The 26,250-nt window shown below is 39.9% G+C and overlaps 1 protein-coding gene across 2 annotated transcripts in view; it reads left to right on the top strand.

The window, feature by feature from the left end:
- SETBP1 (SET binding protein 1) overlaps positions 1-24,881 on the top strand; it is a 384,501-nt gene extending 359,620 nt beyond the window's left edge. For both annotated transcript variants that reach the window (XM_032152417.2, XM_032152418.2), the window contains exon 6: positions 23,123-24,881. In XM_032152417.2, coding sequence (XP_032008308.1) covers positions 23,123-23,742 — 620 coding nt within the window. In that variant the 3' untranslated portion in view covers positions 23,743-24,881. The remainder of the gene's footprint in view (positions 1-23,122) is intronic.
- Positions 24,882-26,250: the final 1,369 nt, after the last annotated feature.

Below are 26,250 nucleotides of genomic sequence, written 5' to 3'. Positions count from 1 at the left end.
GAATTAACATATTAATGTAAATGTGACAAGCACATTGCAGTATTTAGAAAGGCCTGTTAGAAACCCAAGAAGAGACTCATTCTTAATATTTAGTCCAAATTCATTTTTCAATTTAGCAGTTTGCTTTGAGCAAAGAACTCAACTTGTCTACATACCTACCTCCTTTGTGGAAATCACTGGTGATTAGAAAATGAGCCCAGTTGAAATAACAGAAAGAAACACTTGGAATGATGCTTCCCCAGTTGAATTCAGCAAAATACTAGTAGGTGTTTTGTGATAAAGGATGTTTTCACAGAAAAGTAGGTGTAGGAAAAGCTGCTGCCTTACCCCTGGTTCCTTCCTGTAGGGCTTTCCAGGGCCTTGCATTGACCAGTGTGCATTGTGAGGTTGCAGGAGGGAGACACCAAATTACACAATCATATCCGAACACACAACCCTTTTTTCTGGGACTATCTCCTAACATCTCTTGGAAATGGTGTTCTCTCCAGCCATTTGAAAACTCTTGCTCTGAAGGAATGGGGTCTTCTCTCAAATATGATCATGAGCCTTCATATGGTGTGAAACAAAAAGTTTTTCGTGGAATTGCCAGGTAAATAGTGCCAGTGAGGAGTACAAGAAGAAGACAAAGGAGGGAAAGTCACAGAGAAATGCAGAGGAAGTTACTCCTGAGACTTGATGGATTAGTAGCACCTTGGTGGGAGGGTGTCCAAACAAAGGGAGCAAGTTGGGCAGAGTCTTGGAAGTGGGAACTGATGCTGTGGCTGACTTCAAGGAAGACATCATTTGGCTTAAGCAAAAGATTTGGGCTATGGTCTGCACCCACCCAGATCAGTAGTTATTCAACCTTGTCGATTAAGCACTGGAGACCTCCCTTTATGGATTGAGAAATTAGCCTTTGTGTTTCCACCTTTGCCGGCCATGCACAGATATTTCTCTGAGGCCAAAGACAGGTGGTCCCCGATTTTCCTCCCCTGCACTCTTTCCCTTCAGTATAAGAGAACTTATTGTTGGGATCACATGCTTAATGGGCCTCCCTCCTCTAGTGCATCCAGTAAATAATTTACAAATATGCCAAATGAGCAGTAGAAACAGGTGATATTATACTTTCCTACTTGCCTCCCTGGTAATCAGAGCTGAGCCCAGACTCCCCTGTTGCAGGATGCAAGAATGGGCTGTTTATTTTTGGCAGTACTTAAATGAGACCCTCAAGAGAATTTCACAGATTTGGTCCATTTCCGGGTCTCTGGCTGCTGAGCTGGACTTTTCGGGGGAAATAGGCCAGATATCTACCCCAGGTGCTGGAAGACAGACCTTCCTGAGGTTTCACTCCCCACAGATAAAAAGCTTCCCACAAACCTGGGAGAGCTAGAAACACACAGGCTGGGCTTGTGGCCAATGCTCTGTTTTACATGTGAAGAAACTGAGGCCTCTTGAGATTGAGAGATTTTCCTGAGGTCATACAGTTGGATTGGAACCCAAATTTCCTGATTTACTGCCTGATTTCCAGTGGATTCCCACTTCTGTCATAGTCCCAACATGAGCAAAGGCAGATTTTTTTCCTCCATAAATATGGACTTCTACTTCTTTTGGAGTACAGTGAATGAAACTCATAATTTGATGGGGTACATAGATAGCTTTAGCCAAAGCCAAGCACAAAGTAGGTAGTTAATAGTTTCTGGACTTGATCTTATTTAATTAGGTGCTTGAAATATATAGTAACATATATAGTACAGTAATATATATTTCTGATGAAACAACTCACTTGATTTTTGTTTTCTTTAGAGCGCCTTTCTTCATCTTTCACTATAAGCAAGGTAGAATTACTTCTGGCTTTAGGCAGGGATCAGCTTATTTTCTAATAGGTTATCATTTCTACAGAATGGTTGTGGAAACCCACACAATTGCAGGGAGAAAAAAAAAAGGAAAGAAGAGTTAAACTAGGTGGCTTATAAAACAAATTTAAGAAATCATGTATTGAGATAAGAAGGTACTGAAGTAATTCAATTAATTAGAAATTTTATTTAGAAATAATGGATGCAGGCCAGGCATGGTGACTCACGCCTGTAATCCCAGCATTTTGAGAGGCCAAGGTGGGTGGATCACCTGAGGTCAGGAGTTCAAGACCAGCCTGGCCAACATGGCAAAACCTCTACTAAAAATACAAAAATTAACCGGGTGTGGTGGCATGCTCCTGTAATCCCAGCTACTCGGGAGTCTTAGGCAGGAGAATTGCTCGAACCCGGGAGGCGGAGGCTGCAGTGAGCCGAGATCGCGCCACTGCACTGCAGCCTGGGTGACAAAGCGAAACTCCATCTCAAAAAAATAAAAATTTAAAAAAAAGAGTGGATGCAAAAATACCTAGTACAGTTCCTGATACATAGTACATGTTCAGTAAATAATCACTGAGTGAAACAAATGCTTGAGAGGCAGTAGCTGTATGCTTTTACAGCATTAAATATGGTGAGAGACATCTGAGAAAAACATAATCAATCTTGAAACTGCTTTTTTTTTTTTTTGAAATGGAGTCTTGCTCTGTCACCGAGGCTGGAATGCAATGGTGCAATCTTGGCTCACTGCAACCTCCACCTCCCAGGTTCAAGCGATTCTCCTGCCTCAGCCTCCCGAGTGGCTGGGATCACAGGCACATGCCACCATGCCCAACTAATTTTTGTATTTTTAGTAGAGGCGGGGTTTCACCATGTTGGCCAGGCTGGTCTCGAACTCCTGACCTCAGGTGATCCGCCCACTTCGGCCTCCCAAAGTGCTGGGATTACAAGCATAATGACAGTTAAATGGAAAACATTTGACAGGCACTTTGTAGGCTGCTGGAAAATACTTGCCAAATAATTTATCAACCTATATAAGAACAGTACTTTTTTCAAATAGGTGATCTTTGGTAAAAGTACAACAAAGGAACATTCCCACCTTATTTTATAAACAATACAATATGGGAGAAATGAATATGGGTCAAGGGTTTACAAATATGTGTTTTCTAGCTTGTATGCATATATGCATGTGTTATATGGGTCCCCCAATTTTTTTGTTTCAGGCAATTTTTTTACCTTCTCAGAGTCTCGGAGGCATACTGATTATGACATTATTGATTTGTAAAAGGGGGCCATCGAGGAGATGCAGGAGAGAGTGGCGAGCTGGGAACATGTCAGTTTGTGAGCTACCAGGAGGGAGGATGGCAGTGGCTGCCGGAGATGCTCAAACAGATCAGCCTCGGTGGTCAAACTGCTCAATAGCTATTGATCAGCTGCAGTCCCCTGGTGCAGCCAAGGAGGTCTGATTCAAGGGAGCACTGCATCATTATTGTGAGTAATTACGGCTAATGCAGTAAAAGCGCCACTAAAGTTTGCTCAAAGTGAGGCATAATTTGAAACAACTTCTATTACACTAGCCCAATCATGATTTAATAATCATATCAGATAATCCATACCTGAATAAGCCAGGCTGATTTTTCTGATTTTCTAGATGTTGAACTAACTTCTCAGGGAGATCATGTAATGTATAGAGAATTTGTGATTTCATTTCAGAAACATGTTTCTTCCCCTTATATCTAAGATGAGTCTATATAATAAGTAGATTCCAAATGGTGGTAAGAACTCAGTAAAACATCAAGGCAACAAAATCTGTATGGTTTTGCACTTGAAAGACTAGACTAGCAATAATGGGAAGACAAGTATGTCCTTTCTCTCACACACACACACACACACACGCACTCACACACACGCACACAAACACATACACACCAACATTCTCTCATCTGAAGTCCAAGGAGGAAAAAAAAAGCAAACATGTATCAGCCATGCTATCATCGGATCTCAACTGCTCGAGGTGTAGCTCAGCTCGAGATAACAAGGAAGTAGAGTGAGCACAGCTCTTAGCTTCTATCTGTTTTGTATCAAGGCTAATCCATTATTATTTCAAACTATATTATCTACCATGTTTAAAACTACCAGAGCCCATGAATAAGTAAAAATATTTAAATTTCATAAGTATGTTAAATTTTTAGGCATTTTGCTTCTCATGGCAGGGACTAGTATTAGGAAAATCGTTTTGTTATTAGCCCAGCCATCAGTCCAATCAGAACTAACTGATACCTGTAGTCAAGATGCAAAACCTTAAGCTTGAAAAATTTATTACCATTACAAATAATAGTGGGAATTCTTAATACTATAAAATCAGAATAAAATTCAGTATACTAGTAGCTAGAACAAAATGATGTGAAAATTGCTTTCAGCTCCCAAATTCTATGATACTTGAGTTTTCTCTTAGCCAGCTGCCATCTGTGGGAAGGGGCCCAGAATAGTGAAGTAATATCCCGCTACAAAAAAGAGCAATGAACAGGAATTTAAGAATGATGCAATTATTTATTTTACTTCTTTTGTTGTTATGTTGAATCATGATGTGGAGCCCCTAACCAAAATAACAGGTCAAGCCAGCCAAAATCTTAGCTTTAGAAGAACCAAAATAGAAGAAATAAAGGTGCAATTTAATAGGATTTGGAACATCCAGGGACCATAAATATATACATTGAAGAAGTCTCCAAATTGTAAAATATATTCCTATGTGCCCAGTCTAATCACTTAAAATGTTTAGTAGAAAACCTCCCAAAGAAGATCCAGGGCAAACAAAGCTTAAATTTAAAGCAATCATTCAAGTTGTCTGAAAATGCTACCTATGGGCTCACGTTGAAGCCTCATGAAATGAGGCAGTTTGTCCTGAAAGCTGTGCTGAATATGACACGTGCATGAAAGGCACTCCCTCCTGCAGCTCTGGGCCACCAAGGGACTCAGCAGGGTTGGAAGCTGCTATGTTTCCCCATCACACACCAAAAGCCTTCTGAAAAACCTCCAAGACTTGTTGTTATTTTCACTCTTAAAGGAGAAATAAGCTCTTTTCTGATTTAATCTGAACCTCCTAGAGCAGCTGAGCTTCTCCTATGGCCAAGGGAAGCCCAGGGAAGCACCAAACCTTCCAGAATCTGGCCCTGCCTTCTGCCCCAGCTTCATCTCCTTGGAAATCTCAATCAAATTTCAACTCCTTTGGGATTTCCACTGCCACGGTATTATTTTCAAAAAACTAAAGTTATTTCAAAGGCTCATTCAACTCTTTAATGCAGAAGGCAGCATGGTGGTAAAGCCAGCCTAAAGGAGAATTAGACAACAGGGCATTATGAGAATGCAGGCACTGGAGAAAGCGTGTAGAGCAAGTTGTTCAGTTAGTGTCCTAACAGGCAATAAAATCATAACCTTGTGGTTTATCTTTTCTACCAAACAAAAATCATTCGCTTCTTTGCTATGCAAAAGTCCACAAGTTAACATAAAAGCTGGCAGATTGGCCAGGAGCGGTGGCTTATGCCTGTGATCCCAGCCCTTCGGGAGGCCAAGGCAGGTGGATCACCTGAGGTCAGGAGTCCGAAACCAGCCTGGCCAACATGGTGAAACCCTGTCTTTACTAAAAAAAATAAATAAATAAAAAAATACAGGCCAGGCGCAGTGGCTCACACCTGTAATCCCAGCACTTGGGAGGCCAAGGCAGGTGGATCACAAGGTCAGGAGTTTGAGACCAGCCTGGCCAAGACGGAGAAACCCGCTCTCTACTAAAAATACAAAAATTAGCCAGGCATGGTGGCAGGCACCTATAACACCACCTACTCGGGAGGCTGAGGCAAGAGAATCACTTGAACCTGCTGAACCTGGGAGGCGGAGGTTACAGTGAGCCGAAATCTCACCACTGCACTCCAGCCTGGATGACAGAGCGAGATCCATCCTCCCCTCAAAAAAGAAGCTGGCAGATTCCAAGCCTTTAATCAGTAGTGGACAGCAAGCCCAACAAGGGCACATTTTCCTGGACTGTTAATAATCCTTGGGGAGGCCCAAAAGGACTTGTCTCCTTCCATTTGCCTTGTTTCTAAATTTTGGCTCATTTTTTCTACACACCACACATGGGCCATGAAATGCTCTGGTTGAATGCATGTATTCTGGCTTTATATTGCCTGTGTTGAAATCTCAGTGCTCCACTCACCAGCTAGGTGATCTCAAGACTTCAGTGTTCATGTCTGTAAAATGGGGAAAAGAATATGACCTAGTGTCAAGGATTGTGGTGAGTAATAATGGAGATAATCCTCGGGAAAAGTTTAGCAAAGTACCTGACACATACTAAGAGTTTGACAAGTGGGTGCTGTTTTTGCTGCTGCTATTGTTGATGTTGTCTGTTTTCTTCCCTGGAATGTTTTTATTTTTTTCCCCCTTGCCCACTTCTCATGCCCTTTGAATGGCTAATTCATGATGCTTCTTCAAGCCTCAGCATAGGTGCCTTCAGGTCTGACAAACCTTCCCTGACACTCATACTGAGAACCACACCAAGGTCAAGTTGAATGCCATATCATCTGTGCCTCCCTGGCTCCCTATAAGCTTATTGATCATTGATTCCTACATTTAATACAGTGTCTGTGCTCCACCTGTGTCCCACAGTGGACCAGAGGATCGCATAGTCCCCGTGGCCAGATCTTATTCAACTTTACCTAGCACTGAGGTGGGCAAACAGTAAGTAATTGCTAAATATTAGCCAAAGTGTATTGAACAACTGTTTCCTGCACAAACGTGTTTGGTTCATGAAAAGGTCCACTCAAGAGTGTATGAACTGTAATATTCATTAGAGTTAAGGGGCAGTGATTTTCCTTCAGTTTCTATAATAGATCCAGAAGCAGCAAACCATCCTAAGAAAGTTCACCAGATGGAGCAACCTAGAACAACTTGGCAGCCCTCCAGCCTCCTTTGTTCATTAATAGCGGCCCAGCCCTTGGTTCGTTGCCCAGCGTATTGAAGATGATGATTCTTGAGTTAAAGATTCAGCCTATATGGCATTGTACTTGCACTGCCAAAGTGTGTATTTATTCAGAGAAGAAGGAATATGCATGCATATGTGTCTTCCTTCACTCAGAAGTTCTGTGAGAGTTTCAGGATAAGCTACTCAATGGAAAATGGGAGAGTGCATCAGCCTATGCAGTACTTTAATTATTTTGTATCTGTTAGTTTTGCATTGTGGCCAGAGTATTGGTTTCACTAGGGCAGCAACCATTTGCTGTTTAGATTTTGTCTCACTCAATAAGTATTGGGCATCTCAATTCCCAAAACCTTGGGATGTATGGAATGAAAATAAGAGAAGCAAAAGCCAGGAGCCTTGCTGTTAAGCAACTCATAATCTTATTTGAATGTCAGGAAACTTGCACGATGCTGGGTGCTTAGTAGATACTCAATAGACATATCTGGACTTCACTTAGCTAATTATTTTCTCTCCAGAGCTGAGATTTTAGGAAATACAGAGGTTTAATGACAGGTTTCAAAGTGCTTTGTCTTGAGAAGTTTAACTCAATTTATCTTCTCTGAATGCTTCATACAGATTATGCTCCCAACCACCTCATGCCACAGTCAGACCCTCTTAAAAATAGAGTAATGATAATAACACGTTTTATCTTCTTCCCAGTGATAGTATCATTCACACCTCCATTGACGCCCAGCGGGAGGTTTGGCTGTGAGGCATCAGACGCCCAGGGAGTCAGGTGCGATTATTGTAATGACCTCACACTCGGAAAAGAAAACCTCCCATACGTGAAGTGATTTCTATTAAGATACTCATCTTATATCAAATATTCAAGCTCCTCCTTATAAATGGGAGACAATGAAAGGAGACTCTTATAGGGGCAGAGTTTATGTGGCAAAGAATGAAAGGGCACAAATATTTTATGATCAGTTTTGAGATGAAAGTGTGGTGCCTGCCTTGTTCACTGGCGCTTTCCATTTCCAGAAGTCTAATTAGATTGTTGGTGTCATGGTGGCGAGATAATTTAGTGGCAACTGAAAGTAACTGTGTTAATGAGAAGGGGGCACTGTGCATTGGGTTTTCTGTAATTAATGGAGAGTTTTTGAAAAACTTCTTGGTTCCAATAAAGTTGGCATAGTGAGCCCAGCTGCAGGAGTAGGGGGTGGCAGGGCAAAATCTTTCCCATTCATTGCTGCGGAAATGGTCTCAGGCAATGCAGAAGAACTATGTAATGACTGTCATTAAGAATGATCTTAAGTGGTCCAGGCAGGCTGTAGTCAGTCTAAGACAGCAGAGAGACAGAGAAGAGGCATGGAGAGAAAGGAGGCAGGGACAGAGAATAGAGTAAGGATTGTGAGACAGGTGTGACAAAGACAGAGAAAGAGAGAGAGAGATTACTCACCTGTCTGCTCTCTCCATTCTCTCCCTGGGAGACACTGGAGTCATCCCAACTTATCCTCCCAAGGAGTCTCCTCCTGCTGCTTCAATTGGAACAGACTAGACAAACCTGGATTACAATAAACTACAAGAGACTTTTGCCAAACACTTCATGTTGCAGATGAGAAAATTGAGACCAGAGGGTTACAAATATTGCCTGACTGAGAACTCGAAACTTGGACTCTTTCTGGCCACCACATTGAGGCAGAGTGAAACTGGATTTGAAATTCAGGGGTCAGGGTTTTTGCGATGTCCTCGTTGTAGTACTGCCATACTTTTTAATCCATCCCCTTAGGTAAATCACAAAGTCTCACTGAGACTTCTGAGTTCTAGTTTTCTCATCAATGAAATGAGAAAAGTAATTTCTGCCTTCTTGGCAGGAGCAAGAAAGAAATGAAATAGCAGATGAAAACACCAATCACATATTTAAAACTTAACATGTATTTTATGAAACCCTCTCATGTCAGAACTGAAGTTATCTCATGTCAGGATTTAATCATGTGAAGTCACAATTTAGCTATGTGATGACTTAGATCATAATATCCATTAACTATCCTTTAGAAAATGATATGTATCCTCACTCCCCTTCCAAATACTCTTATCTCAGGACACAGTCCAAGCCCCCTACCCTTGAGGGCATTCGTGGCTATATCAAGCTCATCTTATTCAAACATCTGTAAGACTTTGTTAAAAATTGTCAACCTTTTTTTTTAAGAACTTGCCACACTGCACTCAATTCTATGAATGATATATACAAATAGAAGATTTGCCTCTGCCGCAGAGGAGCTTTAACACTACATGGAAAGGCCTGCCTCCAAAACATGAGATGAGTAAATAGTATTTTTAAATGAATAAATCGAATAACAATCTGAGATACTAACAGAACTATTATTCAGCATTTGGTTGGTCATGAATTTTCAACTAAATGGTACTAAGAGATTTCTCTTTTGGGAAGAGAAGAGTTAAGATGGACTTCTAAAGATAAACTGAATTAGGTAAGCAGACAGAAGCTAGGAGATAGGAATACAGCATTTATATGGAAATAATGGCAGATGAGTCTGGAAGGGAAATTTGAGATCAGAAGATGGAGTACCCAAAAGTCTAGAATAAGGCAGGGTGACTATTCTGACCAGCAATGATAGCAAAATGACAGCCATGGCCCAATTGCTGTCTACGCTTGTGTTTTGGTTGGACTACAGAAGGTTATAAATTTTAAAAAATTAATTAGCAGTTTATGAACATCAGAAGATTTACATAATAATAAAGATTTCTGGCTTTATGAAACTGTCATTTTTGGGCTCAGATTTTTACTGACAACAATTGACTGGAATAGGATAAATTTTCCCCATTAAATGTGCCATAGTCTCTTGTGTTTACCATGCCCTGCCTCCTACCTTTCTTCATAACCCTGACCAGCTTCTCTCAGTACCTTGAATATCTGGCTCCCTACAGGGAGCCACTGAAGGCACTGAACTGGAGCAGAATCAAAACAATGTGCAGGAACAGTTAATCTAGCAGCAATGATGTGTCATCTGCAGTAATATCTTCTGTTATTTAATTATGGAATTTAGGGGGTTGGAAAAGGCCTTTGAGATGGTGAAATTCAGAGAAATTTGGCACTCCAATACAGACAAGAGTATAAAATTAATGAGGAAACCCAGGTTTTATCAGTCTTTTTCTAGCTCCCTGTCTTCTTTGCTTTCTTAAGGAAATATAGCATGAAACTAGCTTTGAAATGAGGCAGCCGTTGCTTTAATTATTGCATTCACAACTTCTGAGATGTGTGCTCTTAGGAAAAAAATACTTGGTTTTCATCTCTGTACTGTAGAGAAACTAAGGGACACTAATCAAGGTCCTCAAGTGGTTGTAGTCACAATTAAATGAGGAAATACATGAAATACTGCAACATACACTGTAGGTTTTCAAAAAATGTTAGTTCCTTCCCCTTTGCCTTCATTTGAGGGCAAGAGCAATGTATTCTACTTACCTTGTATGGTGTAAGGTATGATACAAAGCATAGCTGTTAACAAAAATAGTCCTCGAGTTTGTGAATGGTTGAAAGCTACCTCCTCACCCCCACAACTAGTAAAGAGTAAAAGTCCTTTTCCTCCTCTTTCCCCTATCCAGGACACCTAAAGTTTAAGATCTGTTGTTTTAATGTCCATTGGAACTAACTCTGTTAGTTTATTTTATGGAATCAGCTTTTGAAAGGGACATAAGGAAAAACCTCACTTTCCCTCTCTCTTGGAGTGTTTGACCTATTAAAGAACATTCTTCCCCAGGAATTATGTTTTCCTTGATACCTCTTTAAACTAAAAGAGACCAGATAGTCTTCATGAGACAATCAGGAAATGTGAGTTAGTGCTATCAATGGATAGTTTCAAAAGACAGAGAGAAGGAACTGATCGAAGTAATGGAAACTTTTCAGTGGTCCCAGCAATGTGTGTGAACACTCTGTGTGGCCGGGATCCAGGGCTAGCCAGCAACAGAAAAATGACAGGACTCAGAACAAAAGAGAATATGCCTAACACTACCTATAAATTCAGCAGGGATCCATATCAGCCTCCAAGCAGTCTTCCTGGAGTGCCTGGGGATAGTTTTGTTACTCAAAAATTCTTCTCCAGGGGATCTTCTTGTTCTCCAATGCCTGAAGATATTTTGAGAGGACATTTTTTATTTTGAAATCTAGTTTTGTTAGTGCCTACATAGTCACAATCCTGGTCTTTGTCTTATACAAGTTGCCAGAGTTAAGTGATTTGGGCTTTACATATGGAAAGTTCATTTTGTTGTGTAATTAATGGGAAGCAGACTCTGGGAAGCTGATGATCCAGGCTCTTATTTATATGAGAGCATATGTCTGTGTTTTGTTTATGACTCACTCTCCTACTCCACGCATTGTAACTTGGATTTGTTTACACTAACTTTTCCTAGAATCCAAGCCACATGGTGTATGAGCCAATAATTTATGGTCTCTAAAAGGGAAAGATGATGAATGAGCTTTTTCTTCTTAAATTGTCAAATCTTAAATTGAGGAGGGAGTGTTTGCCGTCTTGAGTCTGTTCAAGCTTATACTTGAAAAAAAGAAAAAGTTAAAGCAATTTTTTTTCAAAAAACTCCTAGTATAGCACTCAGAATGTGAATGTATATATATTTGCCAAGAGAGCATATGACCCTTCTCCCATAATAAACCATTATGATTCTGATTCACATGCTTGGCAATGAAAAGACCATTCATGGTGGAGGCTATACATGTGCTGGGGCAAGGGAATATACGGGAAACCTCTGTCTCTGTACCTTTAGTTTAATTTGGCTATGAATCTAAAACTGCTCTAAAAAAGTCTATTTAAAAACAACAAAAAAGACCATTCCTTCCCCCGCTTCTCTCTCTCCCTCTAATGTATAATATGTACATGTGTTCCTTTTCCAGGGGACCCGTCATTTCAGTCAATCTTAACATTCTTAAATATCCTTAATGTCCTTAAATGTTCAAGCTGGTTTTCTTAGTGACTCTTAATAAATTCCAAACTTGCTTTAGTCCATGTTTTTGTCATTGAAACTCCACTTCTCTTATGGAATGAAGTTTAGGTGTTGGTCTATATTTCACAGTACTTGGTTCTGAGAGACTTTTCGGTTAATGGTGCTCTGAACGGAGTAGGGAACAGCTGAAATATGTGAGGACCTAATTTAATTGACAGTGATTTGAATCTCCAAAAACATCCTTTCATGCCTCAAACACAGACTTTACAAAATAGATCGTAAGTGCTGTTCAGGTCAAGTCACATAGATTGATTTCAAGTAAGTCAGCTAGACTCTGCTGCTCACTAAGGGGAAGGCACAACATTCCATGCCCCGTACAGTGCCTGGCACAAACTGGGCCTGAATCAATGTTTATTCCAAGCATTAATAAGAAGGGCTAAGACATGGTCCTTGTCCCTTAGGAAAAATACAATTTAAGAAGAGCGTTAATATAGATTAATCCCATAATCATAATAGAGGACAGACTAAGTGAAGTGCCATCAGAGAGATACAGGCAACATAGAGAGGAGCAAACAGATGAATGCTGAAATGAGAGTCCATGGATGGCTTTTAGGAAGACGACTTAATTGGACTTTTAAAGAATGGGTGGAATATACAAAGATATGAAGTGTTCATAAAAAGCTTTAAGACTGAATTATAAGCTGAATTCCAGTGGAAATTTGGGAGCACTGGAACAATGCCTGGTATTGCTCTGTGTTATTTTATTTTTTTTTCCCACTAGGGCAGAAGAGTTGCCTCTGGATAAAAGAAAAATGCAAGACTTTTTTCCCTATTCAAAATCAGATGTAATATCCTCTCTGACACTTACAGAAATAATAGAGTTGGGCACATACACCTGTAGGCTATGCAAAATTATTGTTTCTGTGGTTCATCCATCATCTACTAACCAGACAGACATGAGAAAGTCGAAAGCAATTGGCGTAAATTGCTTGTTGTTTTTAGGGAGAATACAAAGATAGTTAATTTTGTAAATTGACATCTTTTTCTTTAAAAACTTCAATAAAGAAAAAATGATAGCATGGCTTTTAGTCACTTGAATCCAGCCCAGAGGTAGTTAAAAGGACAGGCATTAACTTTTAGAGTATTCGAGCCCCTTAAAAATTCCTAAAAATCTGAGAACTCTGAGAAAACAAAATTAAGTTTCAAAATTTTCACAACAGACTAGAATACTAATTCACAAAGTTAATAAAATTAAACTTTGCAGATTTAAATAGAAGGCTTGCATTTAAGCTTAACACCCAATTCCACATAGCCTTGGCCAGTGTTGGTAGCTGTTTATATGAAAGTGTTTAAGGGAGTTGATTGAGCTTCTATTTAACATGAGCCAACAGTAGAATGTTGTTGGGGGAAAAAAATGCAGTTTTTAAACAATGTAGCTTTTTTTAATATAAATGTGGTGCCTTGATCACAGAAAATAATCAAACCAATTTTTCTGTACTAATCGCTTCATATCTAGAAAATCAGTTCAATTCTAGGCACTAAAATCTCAGATCAACTTTAGCAGATGATATAAACTCCAGAGAATGATCAAAATGAAACATTTGTTTTGATCTAGAATTCATCTGACAGGAAACACAGATGAAGGATTTGAGGATGTCTTACCTAGAGCACAGAAATCTTGGACGTATATGACTTTTATAGAATTATATTTATTGAGAAGCAAGGGTCCTTTCAAAAAGTTGAGGAATTTGTCTGGAGACACAGAACTGGGGGGTGATAAGCTAAGATAAGAACCTCATTCTTCTAATGTCCTGGTCAATATGTTTTCCATCAGATTGCCAAGTATGCTAGCTAATACATAAACAAATGCAGTTACTATTAAGACCAGGAAAAAAACAAAACAGAGATACTTACCGTTATATGTAATTCTTGAAGTTCTAGCATGGTCAACAGGACTTATTTTATCTGAGCCTAAATATTTAAAATATGGAAATTTTCCTATGTTCATGTTTGTTATATGGTTCTTTGTTCTTCCCTGTATTTTGTTTTCAAAGTTTTAAAGAGACAAAGAAAATGTCTCACAATCAGGTAGGAACATGCATGCACAATAGTTGGGGTATTATATAAGAGATGGTATTTATGGTTAAGGATAAAGTGATACCACATTTGAGAGGAAAGAAAAAAGAAATATAAAGAGCCCTTTGAGAGGGTGCAACCACCCCCACTGTGTGACCAACTGGCATGCTGTGAGACTCAACAGATGTAGCTTCAAACTTTTTGGCGTTAACTACATTTCTATCCAGCCTTCCATGTTGTCTCATCAGTGTGTTGGGACTTGATCCATATTACAACAAACAAAAGCCAAAGTTGAATGAAACAGAGGACGGCTAAATGCCCTCGTATTTCTCAGTTTACCAATGCTGCCATTCCCAATTCACTCCTTACCAAAAGCCTAGGAAGCTACTATTTTTTTGTTTTTTTGAGATGGAGTCTCGCTCTGTTGCCCAGGCTGGAGTACAGTGGCACAATCTTGGCTCACTGCACCCTCCGCCTCCTGGGTTCAAGTGATTTATCCCCTCAGCCTCCCGAGTAGCTGGGATTGCAGGCATGCACCACCACACCCGGCTACTTTTTGTATTTTTAGTAGAGACGGGGTTTCACCATGTTGGCCAGACTGGTCTCAAACTCCTGACCTCGTAATCCACCCGCCTCAGCCTCCCAAAGTGCTGGGATTACAGGCGTGAGCCACCGTGCCCGGCTGACTATTTATAAGTGGCTTACAAATAAATAGCACCTCCAGAAGATCCCCCAGACTTAAAAGACTCCTCTGTTCATCCATGGTGGGCAACCCCTTGTGATGAATATTCATGGTGCACCTTACAGGGAGCTATAATCTCATCTTTTGCTGGTTCTCTTATTTCTGAGGTCTCTCTTTTGCCCAGTTTTTTCAGGACTGCCAAAATCTGGCTTGCTCTCCTTAGAAGTCCCTTGAGCAACCTAGCAATGTTTTTACTCAGGTTAGGTTATCTCTGGAATGAGTCACCACTGTCATTATCTGTCCAAAGTCCCAGGTGGCTTATCTAACCCGTGGGCCCATGAAATAACTGGAGTTATTTCCTTGGTCAGAGAAGCCAATAGACCAGGACCTGTATATTGCCTAATCAAATAAAGAATGTCAGCATTAAATCCCATTCAAGGAGCTCTCCATGTATAGGGCACCCCTCACTGCCATGGAATTGCATGCAACTCAGTTAAAGGTGTTCTGGGGAATATAAAGATGAATGCTCTCCAGGATTTGGGCTCCAGGAGTTTACGGTCTGAAAAAATCTAGCAGGAAATATTAATCGAACATCTACTATGACACAGGAACTGTGTTCTTTGTTTTGAAGGGTATGAAAAAGGACAACACATGCTGTCTTCAAGAAGCTTTAATGCTTCGTAGGCCATAGAAAGTTAAGATCTTTGAGGATTAAACACCAAGTGAGTGAATAAACTCTTGAGGAGTTTTTTAAAAAAGAAAGGACAACTTTAAAGCAGTGGGCTCTAGATTTTTGATCATACAGTGATATTAGTAACATAACTTTGAATAGTCACACCATTTAAATACATACTAAAAATATGTGCTATCTTTTTCTTAAATACAAACTTTAACAGGTTGAGATAAACTTGAAATATATTATATTCTTAAAATAATTTTAAATTTCATTTTACCAATTATTAATGAAACAAAAATATTTTTGTTGCTATCAAAATGTTATACTGATTTAAGTATTTTTAATAGTGTTTTAAGGAGGGCCAAGCAATTGAGTTTGTATACTTGTTTTTGAAAATCTTGTTTTTTTTTAAGCACTTGTGATAAGTAATTTAAAGTTATCATTCTGAATTCAGTTTGTTTCAATACTTGTTGTTAGTAGATGTTGTAGGATAAAGAATATTTCACATACACATAGATTCAAAAGAATAAAGTACATGTTGACTGTGCTTAAATCAGTACTATTTTTTTCCAATCTCATCTATCAGTTAAACAAGATTTTTGTTGAAACTTGGCAAACCATCCTCTTTATTAACAATTAGATAGTCCATTTTTTTTTTGTCCAACTCTTCATTCAAAAGTAGTTCTGTTTACAAGGTATTCAAATTTGCAGATTAAAGGGATTTTATAGGTTATATTATTTTCAGCAACAAAATTGCCAAATGGTGGAAACATTTGCAATAAATTTCCAAAACTGCTGCTCTTTCTATAGCATGAGTTTCTTTCAAAAGCAGTTACTTTCTGGCCCAGTTTACTGTAAAGGGACATTAAGTGTTTTGTTTTTTAACATCTGGAGGGTAACATTACTGACAGCCCATTGACAGCCTAGAAGAGTTAAGAAAATTTGGAACCCTTGTCTTTTTGTACAAGAAAATTGCCAAATTCATCTTTGAAAATGGCAACTTATGTATACAGTTTGGTGTGAAATAACCAACAGAACAATGTGTGGTATATAAAATATTGTATAGGTCTTCTTCATCTCGTTACAAAGTATTTTGAATTTTTTTTCTGTTGAAAAGTCTTGCTTTTCTAAAATTACCAAGTGGGCTGGCCTGCTACGAATTTAAAATATGGGACACTGACAGCACCCTGAAAGCCACTAACCAGTGAGATCCCCCGTCAACCCCTGGAATGCACATGGCCTCTCCTCCTCCCAGGAATATCATGCCCAAGTGTGACAGGTGACCTGTCATCTGATGGGCAGCGCAAGTAAGGGCATGGCTGGAGTTCCATTTATTAAGCATTAGAATTATTTAGGTAAAATATAAATAATGTAAACACAAATTATTAATGTGTTCTTTCTGCAGCCCAGCAAATTGTCTGGCTTCCTCTGGAGGGAATGTGCACCCCACTTGGGAAGCTGCTGGTTTAATTTAGAGAGGCAGAGAGGAAGTGAACAGTGTGGGCAAGGTGGCAGGGGCAGGAGAGCATTAGGCCGATTTCTAAATCCAACACCCTTCCTAAGAAGATTAGAGAGCTGCCCTGGGGCACGAACTGTTTGGTGGCCTAGCCCACTTCAGAGCTCACACACATAAACATGCTCACACCTACATACCCCACGGCTTCACCTCTCCATCAGCCAGTCTGCCCACCTCTCCTCCTACCTTGTCCCAAGAAAAAATGTGAAATAAGAACAGAACACAGACCAGAGTCCTTCAAGCCACTGCAACTGAGATAAAAAGTTCTTTCACAATAAACCCTTAAGAATAAGTTGTTATTTGAATAGTCAAGCAGTTACTATGCTTTAAACAAGCTAGTCATGTTTTCAAAGAAACCCCAAAGTATGTTAAGATGATATTAAGAACAGAATGAAAACACCATCATATTATGACAAATCCCCCACATCTGCTAACTCTTAATTCTAAATTACTGCTTTAAACTTAGCAGTCCTCTAGCACTTGTGTTGATAACAAGCAGCAACTCAGATGCCCCCTACCTTGCAGAGGCCTCACCAGCAGAGGCAACTTGCCATCTTTTTCAAAAGAGCTTTTAAGGCCAGGACCGTAGAAGGTTAATTTAAATTCTAAGGATGGAAGAAGAAAGTTTGCATGCCAAGGTAGGTTGCCTCATTCTCCCCATTAAAAATAAAAAGCAGCATTAGGAAAATAAGAGACCATTACCAAGGCAAGCAGAAGTACAAAGTAAAATAAATAAATAAAATGCAGAATTTACATTGGAGAACATGAGACAATTGAATGCCATTGAGCTTGTATTTGCTGACCACATAGTATGCACCAGATCAGGTACTGCTGTATCAATGGGCCTGTGCTGGGAACTCTGGAAGTAGAGAAAAAAAGATGTGGCCTTTGCCTTCAGAGAATGTTCTAACATGTATCAGCACACAGAGCAATTCATACTGCAACTCTCCGCCTTGATTGAAGCACAAGATATTCCAGCTCTATCTGTCCTTAAATGCACCCCAACTCCAGGCAGTTCAGCCTTCCTCAACATCTTTCCACCTCCCCTTAGGAACATTCAAACAGCAAGAAAAACTCTAAGGAATCTAGAAGTAAATTTGCCTCCCTCCACAATCCACCCAAAGCTTTCTTGTAAAATAGGATGTGTCTTGTACATGGGCAAAGTACAGTCTACAAACATGAGTATCTATTTCTTGGGAATATTCTATATAACTAAGCCTTGTTAGCCTTTGGCTGAGGGGGCCTACTATATGTACAAATTCTGCATCCAAAAAACAGTGCTAAGTCCATTCTCTAGTTACCGTAAACGACTTGACAAAATCAACAGAATGCTGATGAGCCAATCTTCTGATAATGGGAGTGAAAAGATAGAATGCCTAGATCTGGACCAAAACCAGCTCAACCATTTGCATGGCAATTTCAAATTTAGATAGGGTCTGAAAGAAAATTTGTATTGCTGAGCTATGAAGAAATGAATTTTCATTTTGCCTGGGCCACTCAATAATTATTCTTTAAAACTAAGAAAGAGCAGGCAAGATATAGGACAATTATAGGAAGGAGAGCAAATATGGAATCAATCTTGCAGCAAGAGCCCAGAAATGACTGTCCAATAATGAAACAATTTGAAGAGAGAAAAATCTGTAAACATTTAGAGGGACAGTGAAATCATAAGCAATAAGGGGAAAGATTTGTGAATATCAAACCCTGCCAAGTCTGAAGTTCTCCTCCCCCTACACTAAGATTTTAGAATTATTCGATTAAATAAATGTTTTAGAAAGCCACCCCACATTTGGGGGTGCAATTAATAATGAGTATAGAAAAGAATTACGGCAAACTAAATATAGAAGGGAACTTCCAAGAGCATCTGGTTCAGCCATCCAATGTAACAGATGAAGAAACAGAGATGGAGGGGTTAAGGGGTTTATCTCAGTTCACCTTGTTTTCCAGCTTCTTCTACACAGAATCATTTCTACTCTACCATACTCTGCTATTATTCACACAGAGGAATAACAAATCTGAACTGAAAGTTTGGATAACAAGCATAAAGGAAAAATAAATAAAATTCAGATGTTTGGTAGATGTGAAAAACCCTAAAGATTATAATGTGCAAAAGAAAGAGGGATACTAAGTCATAATGCCTGATGCCATCAATGGAGATTGGCTCATGGCATATATTTATTTATGCAGTTGGTAAAAGCATAAAACAAAGAGAACTCATTCATGTTTCTGTGCCATTAAAACAGGCGGGCAGCTACAAGCTAAGCCTTCTAGGGAGATGGTGGATGCATGACCTTCACTGAGAACATCTCCTCTTATTCTTCAAAAAATATTTAGGTGAAATAAAGCCCCAAGAGGGTGAAAATTAGAGCACTGTCCAGCCCTAAGATTTTAAGGTATTTTATTGCCACTTATTTATAATTTTTAACATTGTGTTATCGAAAATGTCAGACATATACCAAAGTAGACAGAATAGCATTAATAAACTTCATGTACCCATCAATATCAACTGCAGCTTCAACAACATCAACTTACAGTCAATCTTGTTTCATCAATACTTCCGCTTACCTCCTCCCTTCCTTAGTATTTTAAAGTGAATCCCAGATGATAGTATGTGATTTCATCTATTAATATTTTAGTATGCATTTCTAAAAGATAGGTACTCAAAAAGCATAATCACAATGCAAATATCACACCTATGGAAATTAACAGTAGTTACATAATATCATGAAATGCCCATTGTCCAAATTTCCATTTATTTCATGATCTCTTTTAACAGTTTGTTCCAATTGTCATCCAAATAAGGTCCTTTATCTCTTTAGTCTCTTTTGATGCACAGTTTCATCTTCCCCCTGCCCTGCGATTTATTTGTTGAAGACACCAGGTTGTTTGCCTAGAGTCTCCCACAGTCCACAATTTACTGAATGAATCCCTGTGTGTCTTCTGTCCTCTGTAGTTCAAGGTAGTTAGTTCTAGATCTGTGCTGCCCCATAGGGTAGCCACTAGCCACACTATAGCTATTTAAATGAAAATTAGGTGATATTAAAAATTCAGTTAGTCACACCAGCCATATTTCAAGTGCTCAGTAGCCACAAGTGGCTAGTGGCTACCTATGGGGCAGCACACACATAGAGAACATTTTCACCATCTCAGAAAACTCTCTTGGACAGCCCTACTCTAGTGGCTTAATAAAACTCTATGAGGTTGCCCTGGGGGGAAGTAGATGTTAAGTAGTAGGTGAGTCATCCACCAAATGTTTGACTCACAGTTGATCTCCTACACAGCAGTCACTTTAAACCTCCACAACTGGACTCTGAAGATAAAATAAAAGTTCGAGCAGTATGTGTGTTTTTAAAGTTATGTAAGTAGTATACTTAAACATGTTTTTGTGATTTCCTTTTTTACTCAACTCTTTAAATGAGATTTAACCATGTTGATATATTTATATGTCATTTATTCATTTTAATCGATGTATAATATTGCATTATTTTATGTATCACAGTTGATTAATTAGGTCGTTTTCAGTTTTCTGTATCATACACTGAGCTTCAAGGAACATCTTTATATGGCTTTTGCCTCCTGTTATATATGAGTAAAGCAGGCAAGCTTGACATGAAATTGCTGGGACATTGAATGTGTACATCTTCAACTCTAACAGTTATTGCCCAATCACTCTCCAAAATGATTATAACAATTTACACTCCCACCAACAGTATATGAGTGTTCCTAGTTTCTTCCATCATTACCAATACTAGGTAGATTCAGATTTTTAATTTTTACCAACATGAGCTCATATATATGCAACAAAAGGATTAAAACAAGCATAGAAAAGAAAGGGAAAGGAATGGAGAAGGGAGCCATGACTTAGCTCAATCTATAATGTTTTCTTATTTAAAAAATGACGAAAAGTTAACATTTGCTAAATGTGAATGGTGGGCACAAAAGAGTTGGTTATGTCATTTTTTAGGATTGTTTGGTAGATTTACGCTATCAGAATTAATTTTTATTTCATAATCCTTTTTAATGCAAAGACTTAATAAATTATTCAGCACATGTTTTTGAATATGGAATTATCTGCTAGGTTTCTGTTTATTTATTTTGGTTTGGAGATTTTGTTTTTGGAGTTTGTTTACTTATTTATTTTGGCATTTCACTTTAAAAAGACAACACATAGAGCGACAATCCATTGGTTATATCTTCCCCAAATGACCTGCAGCTCATGGAGTATTTCCATCAAGCTTAACTCGGTCAAATACAGTATTGCCAACTAATTGATTTACTTTATACTTCTATGCTATATTACATGTCAGCAAGGTGATTTACTTTATTCTTTCATGCTATTTTATATAATATATCACATAGCATTTGCTTCCTCTATGGCTGATATAAACTAAAGAGAGGGCAAACTGTAAATGAAACCTTTGCTTAGAATAGTGTCAAGTTTTGTGGAATATTACTACTGACTAGTTGCCATTGACTCCTAAACTATGTGGACAAGGCAAATTATCTGTCACTGACATGAAGGTGGGCTAAGTTTTAGTATCACTATATTTGCAATAATCACTTTAAAAATCCAAACTAGAACTCTTCTAGGGAATACGACTACAAGGCCTGATTAGACTGATTTGTCAGTCCAGAAACAATTCTTAAATCTCTTTTATATACAAGGCACCCTGCTAGGCCCTTTGAGGGACATAAAGACAGACAGGCATTTGTTCTTGCCTCCGATAACTTACAACCAGGCAACCTTTTTCTTTTACAAAACTAACTACAAAAATTTTATTTTTATAGTCAGAAGCTCACTCTGGCTTTGTTCTATTTTGATCTTTATAACTTATTTTAAAGATCATTCAGTAGTTATTCATTGCTCGGTCAGTCTTACTGACCTTTGGCCAAAAGCAGTAACATTTTGACCTGGCCCGTGGGACTCAGCTCTTTCCACTCCATGAAGCTGGGGGTGTAAATAACTTCAAATAAAACCCTCCTGGCAATCTGTGCTGGGCACAGCGTGAGAGAGAAATGGGACAAAGCAGAGGAAAGAATCAAGTGGGAGTACCCAAGAATAAGTGAGAATGGTATCCATGTTTTAAGCATCTTTTTTCCTCCTCTCTCAAGATATTTATTCTGCTTCTCTATTAGTAGGTACAAAAAAAAAATAATGGGAGGAAACAACAAACCAAAATGATAAAATGCAACACACTTCCCTCTATGTGTAGGTCTTCCACGTGGGCTCCTTTCGGGTTGAACATGCAGCGTAAATCATAGCGGCAAAGAACTCAGTGAAGACACGCTTCTTATGTTTATAAACAGCCAGGGGGAGTGGCCACCTTGAAGGTGGAGCCATGGAGTCTGTGTGAGTGTATGTGCCCGTTTGTGTGTGTGTGTGTGTGCATGTGCACACAGGTATCACACATGTGCCTGCTCATGAACAACACAAGGAGAAAGAATGATCTGCAGGAGGAATGGTTGGCTATATCTTGAAGCCATTCACGGTTTATGGTGTCTGAACTTCAAAACTAAGCAGTTCTGAAGGCCATTTAGTGGCGGCAGTGCAGGACTTCCTGAGACAAGAAGTTCGGCTCATAAAATAGAGGTGCAGCTGGCCAACAGGACATGAAAAGAGCTCTTTGCAAATGCAAGGCTACTAGGGGTAGTGTAAATGATTCAGAAACACCTGGCTGATACTTCCCTTGAGGTTCTCAGGGGATGAACTGGTTATGAAGGACCTGGTTAACTGAATGCCATCAGGGAACTTGACTAGTCCAGAACACTGGGGGAAAAGCATAGCGAGATGATGCCATGATAACTAGAGTGCTCCAGGAAATAAGCCTCCCGGTGTCAGTGGAGAAGGGTTAGGAATAAAATGGTTCAGTTACATATTCTTATTCTTGATCAGGCCAAGGAATCTCTTCTATGAGATTGATAGTACATCTGCTTGATATGGAGGCCCACGTGCCTTTTTATTCATCTAACACCTACAAAAAGAGAAAGTCTAATCCTGTGCTAAATTGAATCAAATCAAATGTCAAAAAGGTGAATAAAAAATTACCTATATAATAAGAGAAATAATGGGAAGATTTATATTGTGATTCTGCCATTGAGTCTCACGGCTCTAAGCCAGTTTACCTCCACAATATGAGCCTCAGTTTCCACATCTTTACAACGGAAACAACAATATTTCACATAATTGTTGGGAGGACTGAAATAATGTAAACAGAAGTACTTTGCATGCACAATGAATATTTGAGAAATGTTTGTTTTTGTTTTAATAAAGAAAAAGGAATAATGCATCTTGGGCACGGAGACATACCCGTAGCATTAATTCTCCATAATCTTTATAGCCAAGTAGAATGCTAGCTGTCAGTGAAGAGGCTGGGTTGAAGGCACCTTGCATCCTGTGCTCAATTTCTTGTCTCTTCCCCTCCTGCAGTCGGCTCCTCCCTGAAGAAGAGGTTCAAGCGGCGGGAGATCGAAGCCATCCAGTGCGAAGTGCGGAAGATGTGCAACTACACCAAGATCCTGTCCACCAAGAAGAACCTGGACCACGTGAACAAGATCCTGAAGGCCAAGCGGCTGCAGAGACAATCAAAAACAGGCAACAACTTCGTGAAGAAGAGGCGCGGGCGTCCCAGGAAGCAGCCCACCCAGTTCGATGAGGACTCCAGAGACCAAATGCCGGTGCTGGAAAAATGCATCGACCTGCCCAGCAAAAGGGGCCAGAAGCCCAGCCTGAGCCCGCTGGTGCTGGAGCCTGCCGCAAGCCAAGACACCATCATGGCCACCATCGAGGCGGTCATTCACATGGCCCGGGAGGCGCCGCCCCTGCCTCCGCCACCGCCGCCGCCCCTGCCGCCACCGCCACCACCACCCCTACCCCCGCCACCCCCTCTACCCAAGACCCCCCGGGGCGGAAAGAGGAAACACAAACCGCAGGCCCCCGCTCAGCCCCCGCAGCAGCCGCCCCCGCAGCAGCCCCTTCCCCAGGAAGAGGAGGTGAAAGCCAAAAGGCAGAGGAAGTCCCGAGGGAGTGAGAGCGAGGTCCTTCCCTAGGGCGGGTCTGGGCGTCTGCACCTGGGGCCTAGGGAACTGACACGTGGAAAGCGCAGTGAGCCGGAGCGGGGGCGGCATCCCCCGCTGCAGGGACACCCACGCCCTTCTCTCCAGAAGCCGGGCAGGCAGAATCCGGCCAGACGACGGGGCTGAGCCATCAGGAGCTCTTGGGAAAGCAAAGCAGGGAGACACCTTCAGAAGAAGCTTGTCTGAGCTTCACCGCAGCTCCCACCACGCGGCGCTTCAGTACGGCTGGATCCTCCGCAGGCGAGCGGAAGGCCCCCAGGAGGAGCAGGCTGGTGGCGCTCTCCTGACCTCCCGCTGCCAAGGTGCGCCCTCGACTCCCGATTTCATTTGCTGGCCAGGAAAATCGAAAGGGAAACACCCTCAATTAGGAAACATTCCAAGGGGAGAAAAGCTGCAAATTGCTCAACTGGCATTGCTGTAACCCGTTCCATTTAATTGGTTTTTATTTCTTTTGATTTTCAAGCTCTGCTAAGCTTTGGGGTACCAACGTCATCTTCAGGTGACCTGAATCTTTCCCTTAACCGTACAGTTTCTCAGATGGAATTGTGTGATCAGAAGGTGGAATTCTAGTGATAGGCGACCTTAGACCCGCATTCATGTTCTGTGTGCCTCTTCTATTGCTCATACACTGATTTTTAGCATTGTCTGTTCCTATTTTTCCTTTGCCCATTGTACTTCCATATATCTTTTCATTAACTTACTTGCTGCCTTTTTTTTTTCTTGGTACACATTTAAATAATGTAACCCTTAACCTGTGCTGTAAAGTTCACCCTTGGCATGCTGTTCCAAGAACCTGGCTTTGAATCCCAATCGTTGTGAAACATACTCAGTATTGATAAAACCTTTTTAATAAGTGATGCAGAGCAGCCAAGGATATGTTGACCCAGATGTCAACCAGGCTATTTTTATACTTAAAACATGTCAGCAGAGCATAGGCAGAATAAAATGGTTTTAATACCCCACAGCAAATAGAATAACTGACAAGCCACCAAAAACTGAAACCCCAGACCCACCAGAAAGACAAGTGTCTAGCAATGCCTTGGTACCTGATCTTTTTCATTCAAATAATTGTCATAGGTTGTTAAAAAAAAAAAAAAAAAAGGAAACAAAAACACAATAGAAGTCCATTATCCCTTGATAATTATTTCTTAAAAGCAAATGGGAGTAAGTGTTCTTATCTGGAAAAATAAATAAATAAAATGCTCAAAGGGTATCACCACTTCAATTATATCAAGCCACCTTGGACAAAGTATCCAAATTGTGGTTGCCTTAATAAACTAAAACATTATTGTACATAATGTAATTATAAATCTATCAGTCTGCATGGATGCAAACTGTGTGTGACAAATCGTCTTTTAAATGGTCAATTTCAGCTGTACATTTCTCATCCAAGTTGTACTCTAGCCATTGGTTTAGCGTGAACAGATATTCCATCTCTATTATCCATTTCCACAGCCCGAATAAAACATGTTAAGCAGGCTCAGAATGAAGATGAAGAATTCCATTTCCGTAGATGTTTTCTAAAAGTCAGATTGTGGAAATTTCAAATAAGTATTTTCAATTTCCTCCCTCACTCCCCCTTACCTTCCCCAAGACATCAAACACCTGGCATGGTAGATTATAGAAAGAGACACTGAGAGAGAGAATTAAATTTTCTAATGTGAATTAGAATATCTGGTTTACCTCCAAATTAAGTTTCTTTACAGGAAGTTGGGACCAGCTGGAAATTGTATTATCATTTCAGAACACAATATTACTTCCTTAGAGAGAGATGGATTTTTGTTGGCAACATAAAAGAATAAGTGACGGGGTATCTATGTGAGTAAATTTTTAAATTCCAAGTTAATATGCTTGCAAACATTACTGCTGCATTATGGCACCAAGAGTTGGTTGAAATTACCCACATAGTCATACTCTTGTGCTCTGTCACCATGGACTTCACATCATTTGCTGCCCACTAGTTCAATCGCATTTAATCCTAGCAATATGTAAGTTTAAAGGACTGCATTCCCCTCTACTTTAAAGCTTATATCCTAGATACTCAGTTTGTGACCTTGGTGGACCTTTGGCATTTCACATAAGTTGAACAGCAAAATCAAAGCAGCCATTTTTAATTCGTCATTCCCAAGCTCTGTCTGAGTGGTTCCAAAGTCACCTGAGAGGAAGGTTTAAATTAGCCCCTCTCACTCCACCATTGCTATAAAACAGCAACCATTTTCATTCCAATTCAGCCATAAAGAGGTTTCTCTTCTTACTGGGTTTTGAAATCTTTTCTTTTTTTCTTTTGTTTGCCCTTCTTCCTTCCTGTGTTGTACTATCTCTCCAACCACGTCTATAAGCAGACTCAATCTTCTTGCAGAGGAAGATGAGCTGGCACTCTGCAAACTTCTTTAATAAGGACCCAAAGTTTAATTGACATTAATCTCTAGTAGGTGAGAAATTCCAAAAAAGCTTTGGGGTACATTAGAATTTCCAAAGCTC

This window comes from Hylobates moloch, unplaced genomic scaffold (assembly GCF_009828535.3).
Source record: "Hylobates moloch isolate HMO894 unplaced genomic scaffold, HMol_V3 SCAFFOLD_5, whole genome shotgun sequence".
In the NCBI taxonomy this organism is placed as follows: Eukaryota; Metazoa; Chordata; class Mammalia; order Primates; family Hylobatidae; genus Hylobates; species Hylobates moloch.
The sequence above is the reverse complement of the archived record's forward strand: the minus strand, read 5'-3'. Positions and strand labels throughout refer to the sequence as shown.